General features: G+C 43.9%; 1 protein-coding gene across 4 annotated transcripts in view; it reads left to right on the top strand.

Annotated features, from left to right (window-relative positions):
• LOC124034552 (small G protein signaling modulator 1-like) overlaps window positions 1-17,603 on the top strand; it is a 78,589-nt gene that overhangs the window by 57,736 nt on the left and 3,250 nt on the right. For all 4 annotated transcript variants that reach the window (XM_046347896.1, XM_046347898.1, XM_046347897.1 and 1 more), the window contains 3 exons: window positions 15,584-15,693; window positions 15,925-16,021; window positions 16,902-17,069. In XM_046347896.1, the coding sequence (XP_046203852.1) occupies window positions 15,584-15,693; window positions 15,925-16,021; window positions 16,902-17,069 (375 nt within the window). The remainder of the gene's footprint in view (window positions 1-15,583; window positions 15,694-15,924; window positions 16,022-16,901; window positions 17,070-17,603) is intronic.

Genomic DNA, 17,603 nt, shown 5'->3' with positions numbered 1-17,603 from the left:
GTTGTGATATTGATTCTGCGATGGCCGCAAAATGTGTCAACCTTCAAGATCATTTTTTCTTCTTAAAAGTGGTTTGACTTGAGCAGTAATTTTTTAAAGGGGGGCTGAACCCACCGATTCCGCATGAGTTTTCCTGATGCTCATTAAGAAAAATAAATAGACTTGCATCATGTGGTTCAATGTGGGTGTGTTATGTTCGCTATAATGTACCCTGGCAGTTACTGTTGTTTGTCTCTATTGAGTAACGGTAGCAACATTTCGCCCTCGAAGTAGACCTAATATAAGATAAAGGTGGTCTTAATCGTGCAATTTTACATCTATCTAAGGTGCAGTATTTCTCAAGTAAAGAAACTGTATGAAAACTAGTAGTGCACTGCAGAAAGTATCGAGTCAGCTGCTACTGCGCTCTGAACTGATTTCTGAGAACATGTCTACAATTTATCATCAGCAAGCTGTCAAATTATCGTAAATAGAGCACATGCTGCACACTGTTTATCAGTGGCTTTTGTTTTTTCCTTAAATAACCATCTGTCTTATGCAACTATACCAAACGTAACATATCATACTAATTTGAGTGTCTTGGATTTACATTTACTATGTTACGTCTAGTCTATGAGAACAGGCTGGGAAGAGACCACTCCGATCAGGATAGAAATGCTTCTTCACCATATGTTGAAAGTGATCACTCAGAATGGCTGTGTATTTATTGGCGTTTACCTTGACTTCTAAGGGGTTGAGTGGCCCTAAACCAGGAAAATGCACCCCACATCATAACAGAGTTGCCAGATCCCTCATTTACACAAGTGTTTCCTTTACTTTGGCAGTTATTTGTAGCAGGCACATTGAGCAGGCAGGCCATGTTAGATGAATCAGCTTATCAAGTCACTGGCGAGTGACAAAGTGCTTCAGTGTCATTTTGTTGTTCAACTATTACCGTAGTGTGCGTCCGTCTGGCAGAGTTTTTTAGCCAATCATGTTACAAAACAGGTCGTGGCGGGACACAAGATGCTCATGAATGGGTTGACAAGTGGCAGTTGGGATGCAAGTGCATATTGTCTCAATTCTCATTTGCCCACAACAGTGGCAGACTGGAGTGATCACTATCAAACAGATCAGCAAGTTGCCACTTGATAAAGGGCTTAATCGTGCATCGATGTGACACACTGATATGACGTCACCACGTCAGAAAATAATGCTGGGTTCTTGTTACAAGACAATCATGGAGTAAAGACATGTTGAAGTTTACCTCTGAGTCCAGTTGATTCAATCCAGTATAATATCCTAACTTAGCACAAGTTGTAAGTATAGGATTGAACAATGGCGAAGAGGATAATGTTTGAAAATTATAATTAAATCTGAAAAGTGAGTTAAATGGTCGACAAAATGGAAAGCACCATGCCACAGTTTGACTGCTACAGTGAACCTGCTACACTGACGTTCTGCTCTTGAGCAAGGTAGTTAACGCCCAACAATAACTGCTCTCTGGGCACCGATGATGTGGATGTCGATTAAGGCAGTCCCCTGCACCTCTCTGATTCAGAGGGGTTGGATTAAATGTGGAAGACACATTTCGGTTGAATGCATTCAGTTGTACAACTGACTAGGCATTCCCCTTTCCCTTGTGCCACAAGTGAACACGGCATTCGCGAGACTGACACAGAAAACTGGTGAGACAGTTCAGCAATTTGTTACTCATCTTAGACAAGCAGCTAAGGACTGTGACTTTGCAGGAGATAAGAACAATCAGATTAGAGGTGCCATACTGAGCAAGTGTTATACAGAATATTTGCGGCGAAAGCTATTGGAGGAGGGCCCTAGGCTAACATTAGCACGGTTACTCGAGCCACAATGTGAAAGAACTGAAGTGCAAATGTCCACCATGCATGTGAGTACAGATGCGAAGGATGATGAGATCATGTTTTAAACAAGGAAGGGAAATATCACAAACGGGTCAGAGACAGAATGTAGACAGAAAATACAAATCAGAGAAAGTTTGCTACCTTTGTGGACATGATCATTTTGCAAAGGACCCTGCTTGTTCAGCATGCGGGCAGACCTGCAAGATATGTAACCGAAAGGATAGTTTTACAAAAATGTGCAAGACCAAAGATAACTCGAAACAGATTGTGAAATGTGTTGATTCAGAGGAACAAAACAGAGACTATGCATCTGTGCATGAGAACTGTAACTCAGACAGGATCCCGTTCTCAGTGGGAGGGGACAATTTATTCATGTTAATTGATTCTTGGGCCACAACTAACATAGTAGATGAGAGCACATGGGAAAAGCTGAAAGCCACAGAAATCAGGTGTCGTTTATGACTGACTGATAAAAAGCTATATGTATACTCATCAAACGAGCCAATACCAGTGAAAGGAGTTTTCACATGCCAAATAAAGCTAGGCAGCACACAGACTGAGTTCACTGTGACAGTGAGCCGTTGCTAGGGAAAGAGACTGCCATTAAATTGGGTGTGTCAAAAGTGGGTGTTGGCAGAGCAGCAGTGACAGATGTGAAAGCACAGATAAAACAGCAGTACCCCAATCTGGTTGAAGGGATGGGTAAGCACAACACAAGGCTGATCAACCTACATGTTGATGAAAACATGACACCAGTAGCACAGGCCATTAGGCGTGCTCCATTCCACCTGAGTGAAGCTGTGGAGAAAAAGATAGAGGAACTACAAAACATGGACTAAGCGAGAGAGTGGATGGTGTCACGCCATTGGTGAATCTAGAGGTGGTAGTGCCAAAACCGAACGGGGACATAAGACTGTGTTTGGACATGAGACAAGTGAACACAGCAATCATATGTGGCAGGTTCCCAATCCCCACAGTAGATTAACTTTTGCAAGGAATAAATGGGTCTGTCATGCTCAGTAAACTGGATCTTAAATGGGGCTACCATCAATTGGAGATGAAACCAGGGCTGTGGACTGACTCTCAACTCAGAGAAATGTCAGTTCAACATGAATAAGATGTTTATGGGCATGCTACTCTCACAGAAGGGCATCGGTCCCATAGCTGAAATAGTGAGAGCAGTGGTCGAAGCCAGGGAGCTTGAGACTTCATCAGAGGTTCCTAGCTTTCTAGGTTCAGTGGGTTACAGCAGTAGGTTCCATTCCCCAGTTCTCTACATTCTCAGAGCCTCTGCGGAAGTTGACCAAGAAGGACACAACGTTCCAATTTAGACTGGAACAGAAGATTTTTCAGACATTAAAAGACTGTCTGAAACCTCGACTCTTGCATACTTTGACAACGATGCTCCCACAAAAGTAATAGCAGATGCAGAACCAGTGGGCTTAGGAGCTGTGCTTGTGTAAGAATAACACAGATAAATGGACAGAGTGAGCTGGAGACATGGGATCATGGTGCTGAGGAGAAAGGGAAATCCTAGATCTATGCAGACAACCGTCGCAGAGCCAAGTAGTCTGACGTGGACATCGGAGACCAGGATCTCCTAAAACTGGACAAAACAAACAAGTTCACAACAACCTTAAAGGTGTCTATCTCTGATAAGCTACCCAGGAAAGGGCTGAAAATAGCGCATAATAATATATGTAGCCTTAGAAATAAGGTTCATGAAATCAATAGCTTGCTAACATCAGATAACATTCATATGTCAGCCATTTCTGAGACTCACTTAGATACTTAATTTATTGATACATACAGCAGCAGCAATACAAAGATATAACATCTATAGAAGAGACCGGAATGCTTATGGGGGAGTTGTGCCTGTATATATTCAGAGCCATATCCCTGTAATACTTAGATCGTATGTCAAGTGTTATTGAAGTGTTGTGGTTGCAGATTTACCTGACACATCTAAAGCCTTTTCTTTTCGGCCACCAAGTGCTAACACTTAGTCAGTATCTAAATAATATGTGTGAAATGCTTGATAGTGTATGTGATGTAAACATAGAGGTCTTGTCACGACTTCCATCGAAGTCGTTTCCTCTCTTTGTTCGGGCGGTGTTCGGTGGTCGGCGTCACCGGTCTTCTAGCCATTGTCGATCCATCTTTCATTTTCCATTTGTTTTGTTTTCCTACACACCTGGTTTCAATTTCCCAAATTTATTGTTGTGTATTTAACCCTCTGTTTCCCCCCCATGTCTTTGTGTGGAATTGTTTATTGTAAGTGCTTGTGCACATTTTACTGGTGAGCGTCGGGCTTTGTACCCATGTTTTTTTATTTCGTTATGCCATTGGTTTTACAATTAAACTGCTCCGGCTATTACCTAGTTCTGCTCTCCTGCATCTGACGTCCCTGCCACCAGTTACAGGTCTACTTTTTGGGGACCTAAATATTGACTGTTTTTCATCAAGCTTTCCGTTTAAGAGGAAGCTTCTCACTGTAACCAGTGCCTGTAATCTGGTTCAGGTTATTAATCAACCTACCAGGGTGTTTACAAACACTACAAGAACAAGATCATCCACATGTATTGATGACATTTTTACTAATAGCTGTATCCGTACCCATTGGATGCAATGATCATAATATTGTGGCTATATCCAGGAAAGCTAAAGTTCCAAAAGCTGGGCCTAAAATAGTGTATAAGAGATCATACAAAAGATTTAGCTTTGACTCATGTGGATGATGTTAAAAATATTTGTTGGTCTGATGTGATTAATAAGGAGCATCCAGATGCAGAACATTGATGAATTTATTCAATTGCATCTTACAATTATTGATAAACATGCACCTGTTAAGAAACTGACTGTTAGAACTGTTAACGCTCCATGGATTGATGAGGAATTGAAAAACTGTATGGTTGAAAGAGATGGGGCAAAAGGAGTGGCTAATAAGTCTGGCTGCACATATGACTGGCTGACTTACTGCAAATTGAGAAATGATGTGACTGAACTAAAAAAAAGAAGGAACTGTATTATGAAGCCAATATTAACGATATAAAACATTTGATAAAATGAAATGATGTGCAGAAAGACAAATTCAACTTCATCTTTCATGGAATCAGATGGTTTATTCATCACCAAACCAGAGCTTGAACGATTCATTGACGAGAGATACCTACGAACACAAAGGAACATGTCGCTGGTTTCGGAGGATTCAAGCATTGAGGACAACCAACCCACCCAATCAACAAAACATACCAAAACAAGGTTGGCTAATAGGTATCAACGATGGAACCAAACCATCCCCTAGTAAGACCATCACGCGAGTGGGGAGAGATTTACTGAAATGGATGTTGACTTGTTAAAATCCATCAATGAAAGGCTTGCCAAACTTGATATCTTGGATATATTACAAGAGGACATCAATGCATTATGTGTAGTCTAGAATTCAGCCAACGTCAGATTGATGATCTAAGGAAAGAGAACACGGTGCTGAAAGGTACTGTAGACTCTATTCATAGCACGGTGGAGCTGAAAGGTACTGTAGACTCTATTCATAGCACGATGGAGGTGGTGCAAAGGTACTGTAGACTCTATTCATAGCACGGTGGAGGTGGTGCAAAGGTACTGTAGACTCTATTCATAGCACGGTGGAGGTGGTGCAAAGGTACTGTAGACTCTATTCATAGCACGGTGGAGGTGGTGCAAAGGTACTGTAGACTCTATTCATAGCACGGTGGAGGTGGTGCAAAGGTACTGTAGACTCTATTCATAGCACGGTGGAGGTGGTGCAAAGGTACTGTAGACTCTATTCATAGCACGGTGGAGGTGGTGCAAAGGTACTGTAGACTCTATTCATAGCACGGTGGAGGTGGTGCAAAGGTACTGTAGACTCTATTCATAGCACGGTGGAGGTGGTGCAAAGGTACTGTAGACTCTATTCATAGCACGGTGGAGGTGGTGCAAAGGTACTGTAGACTCTATTCATAGCACGGTGGAGGTGGTGCAAAGGTACTGTAGACTCTATTCATAGCACGGTGGAGGTGGTGCAAAGGTACTGTAGACTCTATTCATAGCACGGTGGAGCTGAAAGGTACTGTAGACTCTATTCATAGCACGGTGGAGGTGGTGCAAAGGTACTGTAGACTCTATTCATAGCATGGTGGAGGTGGTGCAAAGGTACTGTAGACTCTATTCATAGCACGGTGGAGGTGGTGCAAAGGTACTGTAGACTCTATTCATAGCACGGTGGAGGTGGTGCAAAGGTACTGTAGACTCTATTCATAGCACGGTGGAGGTGGTGCAAAGGTACTGTAGACTCTATTCATAGCACGGTGGAGGTGGTGCAAAGGTACTGTAGACTCTATTCATAGCACGGTGGAGGTGGTGCAAAGGTACTGTAGACTCTATTCATAGCACGGTGGAGGTGGTGCAAAGGTACTGTAGACTCTATTCATAGCACGGTGGAGGTGGTGCAAAGGTACTGTAGACTCTATTCATAGCACGGTGGAGGTGGTGCAAAGGTACTGTAGACTCTATTCATAGCACGGTGGAGCTGAAAGGTACTGTAGACTCTATTCATAGCACGGTGGAGGTGGTACAAAGGTACTGTAGACTCTATTCATAGCACGGTGGAGGTGGTGCAAAGGTACTGTAGACTCTATTCATAGCACGGTGGAGGTGGTGCAAAGGTACTGTAGACTCTATTCATAGCACGGTGGAGGTGGTGCAAAGGTACTGTAGACTCTATTCATAGCACGGTGGAGCTGAAAGGTACTGTAGACTCTATTCATAGCACGGTGGAGGTGGTGCAAAGGTACTGTAGACTCTATTCATAGCACGGTGGAGGTGGTGCAAAGGTACTGTAGACTCTATTCATAGCACGGTGGAGGTGGTGCAAAGGTACTGTAGACTCTATTCATAGCACGGTGGAGGTGGTGCAAAGGTACTGTAGACTCTATTCATAGCACGGTGGAGCTGAAAGGTACTGTAGACTCTATTCATAGCACGGTGGAGGTGGTGCAAAGGTACTGTAGACTCTATTCATAGCACGGTGGAGGTGGTGCAAAGGTACTGTAGACTCTATTCATAGCACGGTGGAGGTGGTGCAAAGGTACTGTAGACTCTATTCATAGCACGGTGGAGGTGGTGCAAAGGTACTGTAGACTCTATTCATAGCACGGTGGAGGTGGTGCAAAGGTACTGTAGACTCTATTCATAGCACGGTGGAGGTAGTGCAAAGGTACTGTAGACTCTATTCATAGCACGGTGGAGGTGGTGCAAAGGTACTGTAGACTCTATTCATAGCACGGTGGAGGTGGTACAAAGGTACTGTAGACTCTATTCATAGCACGGTGGAGGTGGTGCAAAGGTACTGTAGACTCTATTCATAGCACGGTGGAGGTGGTGCAAAGGTACTGTAGACTCTATTCATAGCACGGTGGAGGTGGTGCAAAGGTACTGTAGACTCTATTCATAGCACGGTGGAGGTGGTGCAAAGGTACTGTAGACTCTATTCATAGCACGGTGGAGGTGGTGCAAAGGTACTGTAGACTCTATTCATAGCACGGTGGAGGTGTAGCAAAGGTACTGTAGACTCTATTCATAGCACGGTGGAGGTGAAAGGTACTGTAGACTCTATTCATAGCACGGTGGAGGTGAAAGGTACTGTAGACTCTATTCATAGCACGGTGGAGGTGGTGCAAAGGTACTGTAGACTCTATTCATAGCACGGTGGAGGTGGTGCAAAGGTACTGTAGACTCTATTCATAGCACGGTGGAGGTGGTGCAAAGGTACTGTAGACTCTATTCATAGCACGGTGGAGGTGGTGCAAAGGTACTGTAGACTCTATTCATAGCACGGTGGAGGTGGTGCAAAGGTACTGTAGACTATTCATAGCACGGTGGAGGTGGTGCAAAGGTACTGTAGACTCTATTCATAGCACGGTGGAGGTGGTGCAAAGGTACTGTAGACTCTATTCATAGCACGGTGGAGGTGGTGCAAAGGTACTGTAGACTCTATTCATAGCACGGTGGAGGTGGTGCAAAGGTAATGTAGACTCTATTCATAGCACGGTGGAGGTGGTACAAAGGTACTGTAGACTCTATTCATAGCACGGTGGAGCTGAAAGGTACTGTAGACTCTATTCATAGCACGGTGGAGCTGAAAGGTACTGTAGACTCTATTCATAGCACGGTGGAGCTGAAAGGTACTGTAGACTCTATTCATAGCACGGTGGAGCTGAAAGGTACTGTAGACTCTATTCATAGCACGGTGGAGGTGGTACAAAGGTACTGTAGACTCTATTCATAGCACGGTGGAGCTGAAAGGTACTGTAGACTCTATTCATAGCACGGTGGAGGTGGTGCAAAGGTACTGTAGACTCTATTCATAGCACGGTGGAGGTGGTACAAAGGTACTGTAGACTCTATTCATAGCACGGTGGAGGTGGTACAAAGGTACTGTAGACTCTATTCATAGCACGGTGGAGCTGAAAGGTACTGTAGACTCTATTCATAGCACGGTGGAGCTGAAAGGTACTGTAGACTCTATTCATAGCACGGTGGAGCTGAAAGGTACTGTAGACTCTATTCATAGCACGGTGGAGCTGAAAGGTACTGTAGACTCTATTCATAGCACGGTGGAGGTGGTACAAAGGTACTGTAGACTCTATTCATAGCACGGTGGAGCTGAAAGGTACTGTAGACTCTATTCATAGCACGGTGGAGCTGAAAGGTACTGTAGACTCTATTCATAGCACGGTGGAGGTGGTACAAAGGTACTGTAGACTCTATTCATAGCACGGTGGAGGTGGTACAAAGGTACTGTAGACTCTATTCATAGCACGGTGGAGCTGAAAGGTACTGTAGACTCTATTCATAGCACGGTGGAGGTGGTACAAAGGTACTGTAGACTCTATTCATAGCACGGTGGAGGTGGTACAAAGGTACTGTAGACTCTATTCATAGCACGGTGGAGCTGAAAGGTACTGTAGACTCTATTCATAGCACGGTGGAGGTGGTACAAAGGTACTGTAGACTCTATTCATAGCACGGTGGAGGTGGTACAAAGGTACTGTAGACTCTATTCATAGCACGGTGGAGGTGGTACAAAGGTACTGTAGACTCTATTCATAGCACGGTGGAGGTGGTACAAAGGGAGAACAAACAACGTAAAGAAACCTTGCTTGATGTACAGTGTCGATCAATGTGGGACAATCTAATATTCTCAGGGATACCGGAGAATGACACAGTCCGAGACTTTATGTCAACCCAACTAAAACTGCCCACTGATGTTGTGCGTAATGTCACTTTCTCCAGAGTCCATAGGATAGGTAAGGCCTCTGGAAATAGGCCACGGGCTATTATTGCATGTTTTGACAAATTTAAGCAAAAGGAAATGATGAACATGGGCAGAGAACTCAGAAACACTGATTTTGGAAAGAATGATAATTTCCCCATCAAGATCAATGAAAGGAGAAAAAAACTATATCCCATCATGAAGGAAAAGCGTTGCCTGAATCAACGAGTCTCCAATGGTGATGGATAAACTTTATATCAACGGGCAATTATATCGGGACTCTAGAGTAACTCCCTGGCTGTTTTAATTCAATGTTCAAATCTGAGTTTGTGTTGTAGTGTATCATGACAACTTCAATTATAATGAATATATGCTCTATTGATCGCCACTATAATGAATACATGCTCTATTGATCGCCACTATAATGAATACATGCTCTATTGATCTCCACTATAATGAATACATGCTCTATTGATCTCCACTATAATGAATACATGCTCTATTGATCGCCGCTATAATGAATACATGCTCTATTGATGTCCACTATAATGAATTCATGCTCTATTGATCTCCACTATAATGAATACATGCTCTATTGATCTCCACTATAATGAATACATGCGCTATTGATCTCCACTATAACGAATACATGCTCTATTGATCTCCACTTGACAAGGAAAGGGCTGCATATAGCTCAGGTTAATGTATGTAGCCTACCTAACAAGATACATGAGGTTTTTAACTTGGTCAACATAAATAATATTCATATTTTGGCTTTGACCGAAACGCATTTTAGATGCATCTGTAAATGATTAACATTAACATTAATGGCTATTCAATCATGGCAAATTAACATTCACGGATAGAGTCTACTGAGAAGGGATAGGAATAACAATGGTGGGGGTGTAGCACTGTATATTCAGAATCATATACCTTTTAAGAGGAGGGATGACCTTAATGTATGGTTGATACATTTGATGTTGCCAATTATTTTTTTATGTTTTCTTAATTGTCAAAGTGGGGAAACTTAGGCAGGAAATACCAACAACAAATAGTGTGCCATCTACTCATGTAAAAAATACAAAAATCACAACAACAAAAAAATAATTGCATGTTTGAATTTTATCAGGTTGGTGTGGGAGAGGTGGAAAAAGTATTGTATTGTTATCGATCAATAATGACAAACCTGACATTGACAACTTAGATGGAAAGCTACTGAGGATGGTAGTTGACGAAAGCCACTCCTATCTGTCATTTCTTTATCCGAGCCTAGAGGAAAGCCTTTGCCCTCAGGCCTGGAGGGATGCTAAAGTCATGCATCTACACGAGAGTGGTAGAGCAGCCTTTGCTGGTTCTAACAGTAAACCTATAAGCTTGCTGCCAGCTCTTAGAAAACTGTTGGAAAAAATTGTGTTTGACCAAATACAATGCTACTTCTCTGTAAATAAATTAACAAAATACTTTTAGCATGCTTCTAGAGAAGGGCACTCAGCATGTACTGCACTGAAACAAATAACTGATGAATGGTTGAAAGAAATTGATATCAAGAAGATTGTGGGAGCTGTACTGTTAGATTTCAGTGCAGCATTTGATATTATTGACCATAACCTGTTGTTAAGGAAATGCATGTGTTATGGCATTTCAACCTCTGCAATATTGTGGATTCAGAGGTATCTATCTAATAGAACTGAGAGGGTTTTCTTTAATGGAAGCTTCTCTAATGTCAAACATGTAATGTGTGGTGTACCACAGGGCAGCTCTCTAGGCCCTCTAATCTTTTCTATTTTTACCAATGACCTGCCACTGGCATTAAACAAAGCATATGTGTCCATGTATGCTGATGACTCAACCATATATGCATCAGAAACCACAGCTAATGAAGTCTGAAACCCTTAACAAAGAGTTGCAGTCTGTTTTGGAATGGGTGGCCAGTAATAAACTGTCCTGAACATCTCTAAAACTAAGAGCATTGTATTTGGTACAAAAGTTCTAGACCTCAGCTGAATCTGGTAATGAATGGTGTGGCTGTTGAACAAGTTGAGGAGACTAAACTACTTGGTGTAGATTGTAAACTGGCATGGTCAAAACATATAGATTCAATGGATGAAAAGATGGGGAGAGGTCTGTCCGTAATAAATAGATGCTCAGATTTTTTGACACCACACTCCTCAAAGCAAGTCCTGCGGGTTCTAGTTTTATCTTATCTTGATTATTGTCCACTCGTATGGTCATGTGCTGCAAAGAAAGACCTAGTTAAGCTGCAGCTGGCCCTGAACAGAGCGACACGTCTTGCTCTTCATTGTAATCAGAGGGCTAATATTAATACTATGCATGTCTTGGCTAAGAGTTGAGGAAAGATCAAATAAAAACGTATTGTTTTTATAAGAAACATGAATGTGTTGGAAATTCCAATTTGTTTGCATAGTCAACTGACACACAGCACTGACACCCACACTTACCCCAGCAGACATGCCACCAGGGGTCTTTTCACAGTCCCCAGTTCCAGAACAAATTCAAGGAAACGTACAGTATTATACAGAGCCATGAGTGCATGGAACTCCCTTCCATTTTATATAGTGCAAGAGAACAGCAAACCTGGTTTCACAAAACAAATAGAGCAACACCTCACGGCACAACGCCTCTCCCCCATGTGACCTACTTGTGTGTATGTCCTGTCATGTATGTGTAACTGATAGATGTACACACATTACATGTTAATGATTTTAAATGTATGCAAATTGTAAAGTCTTTTGTCTGTAATGCATTTTTAGTTATATGTCGGACCCCAGTAAGACTAGCTGAGGGTTTCCTAATGGGGACCTAATAAATATAAATAAATAAAAGGGTACCACACACTGATCAGCAAAGAGGGAAACAATCTGGTTGTTCAGTCTGACCAGTATTACAGAAATACAACATTTGTGAAAAGGTACACAACTGAGGAGCCAGCTCCACAACCAATGGACACCACTCATCTGAAAGAGACTGTGGAACAGAACCCTACTCTGAGTCCAAACCAGAGTGAGAGGTCACCACAAAGACCACTGACACCCAATCCAGGCAGGCCTCACAGACAAATCAAACAGACACAGAAGAGAACAGACTTTGTCATTAAATAATGATAAAGGTTAAATACATTTTAAAAAGTAAGGGGTAAAGAAAACAAGTATAAACTGAAAAGTTTAATGAAAAGACTCTAAATGTTTGAGTTATGCTGTGAAAAATAATGTTTTGTTACAGTAAGAAAGTAAGCTTATAAAGAAAAGTTGATTAGGAAAACCAAACTAGTACGATACTGGGAACAGGTGTTTATTTGTTTATTGGTAACACAATGGTTGCTATCAGTGGAGGCTGGTGGGAGGAGCTATAGGAGGAAGGGCTCATTGTAATTGCTGGAATGGAATAAATGAAACGATATCAAACACATCAAACATATGGAAACCACGTTTGACTCCATTCCAATTATTACATTTCAGTCAGTACACAGAGCCCGTCCTCCTATAGCTCCTCCCACCAGCCTCAACTGGTTGCTATGCAGGTAAAGAAACAAGTTTTGTTGTGTATGTTAGGTTGAAGTTTATGTCCAAGTAAAGGGTGGGGGTTGTGTATTGATGTAACGTACTGATAGGATGTCACCACTTCAGTAAATAATGCTGGGTTCTAGTTACACCGACTGTCGTCGAGTAAAGACATGTTGAAGTTTACCTCTGAGTCCGGCTGATTCAATTCAGTATAATATAGGTTTGAACAATGACTGAGGGGCCAAGTGTTCTTTTAACATAACATAGGCAACGTGTTTTCTTTCCTCCCCCTCTCTCCATCTTTCCTCCCCTCTCTCCATCTTTCCTCCCTCTCTCTCCATCTTTCCTCCCTCTCTCTCCATCTTTCCTCCCTCTCTCTCCATCTTTCCTCCCTCTCTCTCCATCTTTCCTCCCCCTCTCTCCATCTTTCCTCCCCCTCTCTCCATCTTTCCTCCCCCTCTCTCCATCTTTCCTCCCCCTCTCTCCATTTTCCTCCCTCTCTCTCCATCTTTCCTCCCCCTCTCTCCATCTTTCCTCCCTCTCTCTCCATCTTTCCTCCCTCTCTCTCCATCTTTCCTCCCCCTCTCTCCATCTTTCCTCCCTCTCTCTCCATCTTTCCTCCCCTTCTCTCCATCTTTCCTCCCTCTCTCTCCATCTTTCCTCCCCTCTCTCCATATTTCCTTCCTCTCTCTCCATCTTTCCTCCCCTTCTCTCCATCTTTCCTCCCTCTCTCTCCATCTTTCCTCCCTCTCTCTCCATCTTTCCTCCCCCTCTCTCCATCTTTCCCCCCTCTATCCATCTTTCCATCTTTCCTCCCCCTCTCTCCATCTTTCCTCCCTCTCTCTCCATCTTTCCTCCCCCTCTCCATCTTTCCTCCATCCCTTTCCATCTCTCCTCCCCTGTCTCCATCTTTCCTCCCCCTGTCTCCATCTTTCCTCCCCTCTCTCCATCTTTCCTCCCTCTCTCTCCATCTTCCCTCCCTCTCTCTCCATCTTCATCCCTCTCTCTCCATCTTTCCATCTTTCCTGCCCCTCTCTCCATCTTTCCATCTTTCCTCCCCCTCTCTCCATCTTTCCTCCCCTCTCTCCATCTTTCCTCCCTCTCTCTCCATCTTTCCTCCCTCTCTCTCCATCTTTCCTCCCTCTCTCTCCATCTTTCCTCCCCTCTCTCCATCTTTCCTCCCCCTCTCTCCATCTTTCCTCCCCCTCTCTCCATCTTTCCTCTCTCTCTCCATCTTTCCTCCCTCTCTCTCCATCTTTCCTCCCTCTCTCTCCATCTTTCCTCCCCCTCTCTCCATCTTTCCTCCCTCTCTCCATCTTTCCTCCCCTTCTCTCCATCTTTCCTCCCCTTCTCTCCATCTTTCCTCCCCTTCTCTCCATCTTTCCTCCCCCTCTCTCCATCTTTCCTCCCTCTCTCTCCATCTTTCCTCCCCTCTCTCCATCTTTCCTCCCCCTCTCTCCATCTTTCCTCCCCTCTCTCCATCTTTCCTCCCTCTCTCTCCATCTTTCCTCCCTCTCTCTCCATCTTTCCTCCCCCTCTCTCCATCTTTCCTCCCTCTCTCTCCATCTTTCCTCCCCTTCTCTCCATTTTCCTCCCTCTCTCTCCATCTTTCCTCCCTCTCTCTCCATCTTTCCTCCCCCTCTCTCCATCTTCCCTCCCTCTCTCTCCATCTTTCCTCCCTCTCTCTCCATCTTTCCTCCCCCTCTCTCCATCTTTCCTCCCTCTCTCTCCATCTTTCCTCCCTCTCTCTCCATCTTTCCTCCCCCTCTCTCCATCTTTCCTTCCTCTCTCTCCATCTTTCCTCCCCCTCTCTCCATCTTTCCTCCCCTTCTCTCCATCTTTCCTCCCTCTCTCTCCATCTTTCCTCCCTCTCTCTCCATCTTTCCTCCCTCTCTCTCCATCTTTCCTCCCCCTCTCTCCATCTTTCCTCCCCCTCTATCCATCTTTCCATCTTTCCTCCCCCTCTCTCCATCTTTCCTCCCTCTCTCTCCATCTTTCCTCCCCCCTCTCCATCTTTCCTCCACCCCTTTCCATCTCTCCTCCCCTGTCTCCATCTTTCCTCCCCCTCTCTCCATCTTTCCTCCCCCTCTCTCCATCTTTCCTCCCCGTCTCCATCTTTCCTCCCCTTCTCTCCATCTTTCCTCCCCGTCTCCATCTTTCCTCCCCCTCTCTCCATCTTTCCTCCCTCTCTCTCCATCTTTCCTCCCTCTCTCTCCATCTTTCCTTCCTCTCTCTCCATCTTTCCTGCCCCTCTCTCCATCTTTCCTCCCCTCTCTCCATCTTTCCATCTTTCCTCCCCTCTCTCCATCTTTCCTTCCTCTCTCTCCATCTTTCCTCCCCCTCTCTCCATCTTTCCTCCCCTTCTCTCCATCTTTCCTCCCTCTCTCTCCATCTTTCCTCCCTCTCTCTCCATCTTTCCTCCCTCTCTCTCCATCTTTCCTCCCCCTCTCTCCATCTTTCCTCCCCCTCTATCCATCTTTCCATCTTTCCTCCCCTCTCTCCATCTTTCCTCCCTCTCTCTCCATCTTTCCTCCCCCTCTCCATCTTTCCTCCACCCCTTTCCATCTCTCCTCCCCCTGTCTCCATCTTTCCTCCCCCTCTCTCCATCTTTCCTCCCCCTCTCTCCATCTTTCCTCCCCGTCTCCATCTTTCCTCCCCTTCTCTCCATCTTTCCTCCCCGTCTCCATCTTTCCTCCCCCTCTCTCCATCTTTCCTCCCTCTTTCCATCTTTCCTCCCCCTCTCTCCATCTTTCCATCTTTCCCCTCTCTCTCCATCTTTCCTTCCTCTCTCTCCATCTTTCCTGCCCCTCTCTCCATCTTTCCTCCCCCTCTCTCCATCTTTCCATCTTTCCTCCCCCTCTCTCCATCTTTCCTCCCTCTCTCTCCATCTTTCCTCCCCCCTTTCTCAGAGGCCATGGCCTATAGCTGTTTCACTGAACTCATGAAGAGGATGAATCAGAACTTCCCCCACGGCGGGGCCATGGACACTCACTTTGCCAACATGCGCTCTCTTATCCAGGTGAGGCCACAGAGACCCTTTGTAACTTTTGTATTGGCATGCATACAGTTGTTATCATGAATAGAAGGATACAGTGAATATAACACATCTAACTTTATGGTCTCCACTAACCCCCATCCTCTCTACTCCCCAACCCATCTCTTTTCCTTCAACTGTATGTCTGGCTTCTCTTTTCTTTCAACTGTCTGCCCTCTCTCCTACTACTTCCTTCCTGCTCCTACCCTTCTGTAGATACTGGATTCAGAGATCTTTGAGCTCATGCACCAAAATGGCGACTACACCCACTTCTACTTCTGCTACCGATGGTTCCTTCTAGACTTAAAGCGTGGTAATAATGACATCCTGCTATGAGGGGACTTATTACTGTAGGGACAACACAGACTTTAAAATGCATTCCAAACAAAAAACAATGATTGCAAAATTAAACAAATCATAGAAAAAGGCATTTATTTGAAGAACAGTGCAGATGCAAAGTTTGGAAACAGAATGATGGGTTGTGCTGTTTGTTCCATCATTCTGTTTCCAAACTTTGCATCTGCACTGTTCTTCAAATAAATGCCTTTTTCTATGGTGTGTTTAACTTTGCAATCATTGGTTTTTATTTGGCATACATTTCAAAGTGAAAAATTGGAGTCTCAGCATCCCTCTGTTACCGTGGAATTGCCCGTAGCAAATGGCAATTAAACTTAGGGGAGAGTGTGTTTTCATACCATAACCAAATATAAAACGGACATGAAGCAACACAAGATAACAATACCTAGTTATAATAAGCTGCTTCCGCATCAATGATGCGGCAGGCAGTAAGATCACTCAGGGAATAGTGGCTTCGGGAGTTGGTAATGAATAAGAAGATGGGTCACTACTGCGTGAAGGACATGTGAGGGCACGGTGAAAATGAATCAATGGCTATCTCATTATCAATCATAGCCTCTAATCTCTCTGTTTATACCCCTCATATTCAAACACACTTCTATCTTCATTAAAAACCAAGAGCCCCGAACTCCAATCCCAACCATCCTGACTCATGATTCATCCTCATGTACTGTACTTGCATTCTGAATCCCAAAGTCAATTTCATCTAGCCCAATCGGAGGGCTAGATGCTATTACAATTGGACTTATACCTTCTCTAATTCTATCAGATTTATATTTCCCCACCACTCCTACCTTAACTGACTACTGCATCCACCTGTACTTCTCTATTCTCAGAGCTGGTGTATGACGATGTGTTTGCGGTATGGGAGACCATCTGGGCAGCGAAGGATGCCTCCTCCAGCCACTTTGTCCTCTTCATCGCACTGGCACTGGTGGAGGTCTACCGGGACATCATTCTGGAGAACAACATGGACTTCACCGACATCATTAAGTTTTTCAACGGTAAACTGTCTAACAATTAATCAACAATTCATTGTTGTTTGCGGAGCATTGAAGGTATGGAACTTTTCAAACAGCATTTCTGTATTAAAAAATGTCTCCGTGCACATGGAAAAATGATACGTGTGTGCGTACTATACCCTTTTAATAGTAAACTGTCTGCCACCTTGCAGCAGCTAATATGAAATACTCGACTGGGGCACAAACTCTAGATAAACAGATTATGTGTCAATGTGGAGCATTGCATTTCAATTGCCTAGAGAAAGATAAACCTAAAATGTACTTTTATTAATGTCCAACTTGTCAATAGCTGAAGGGAGAATGGTAACCTTGAATGGTTACCTGTGCTGAGAAAATAAATGATTCAATGAATAACGCACGCAATTGACCCTTCGCTAAGCGTTGCCCCCTTGGTTACTGTGGCAACCTCAGACAATATTTTCCCTGGACACCCAACCATTTAAGCCAATGTGGAAAACTCCTCACAATGATCTCAAACTGTGTTTTTAATACTAAATTAAATTAAACAGACTAGCC

This window comes from Oncorhynchus gorbuscha, linkage group LG04 (assembly GCF_021184085.1).
Source record: "Oncorhynchus gorbuscha isolate QuinsamMale2020 ecotype Even-year linkage group LG04, OgorEven_v1.0, whole genome shotgun sequence".
NCBI lineage: Eukaryota > Metazoa > Chordata > Actinopteri > Salmoniformes > Salmonidae > Oncorhynchus > Oncorhynchus gorbuscha.
Note: the sequence above shows the minus strand (reverse complement) of the source record. Positions and strands in the feature narration are given on the sequence as shown.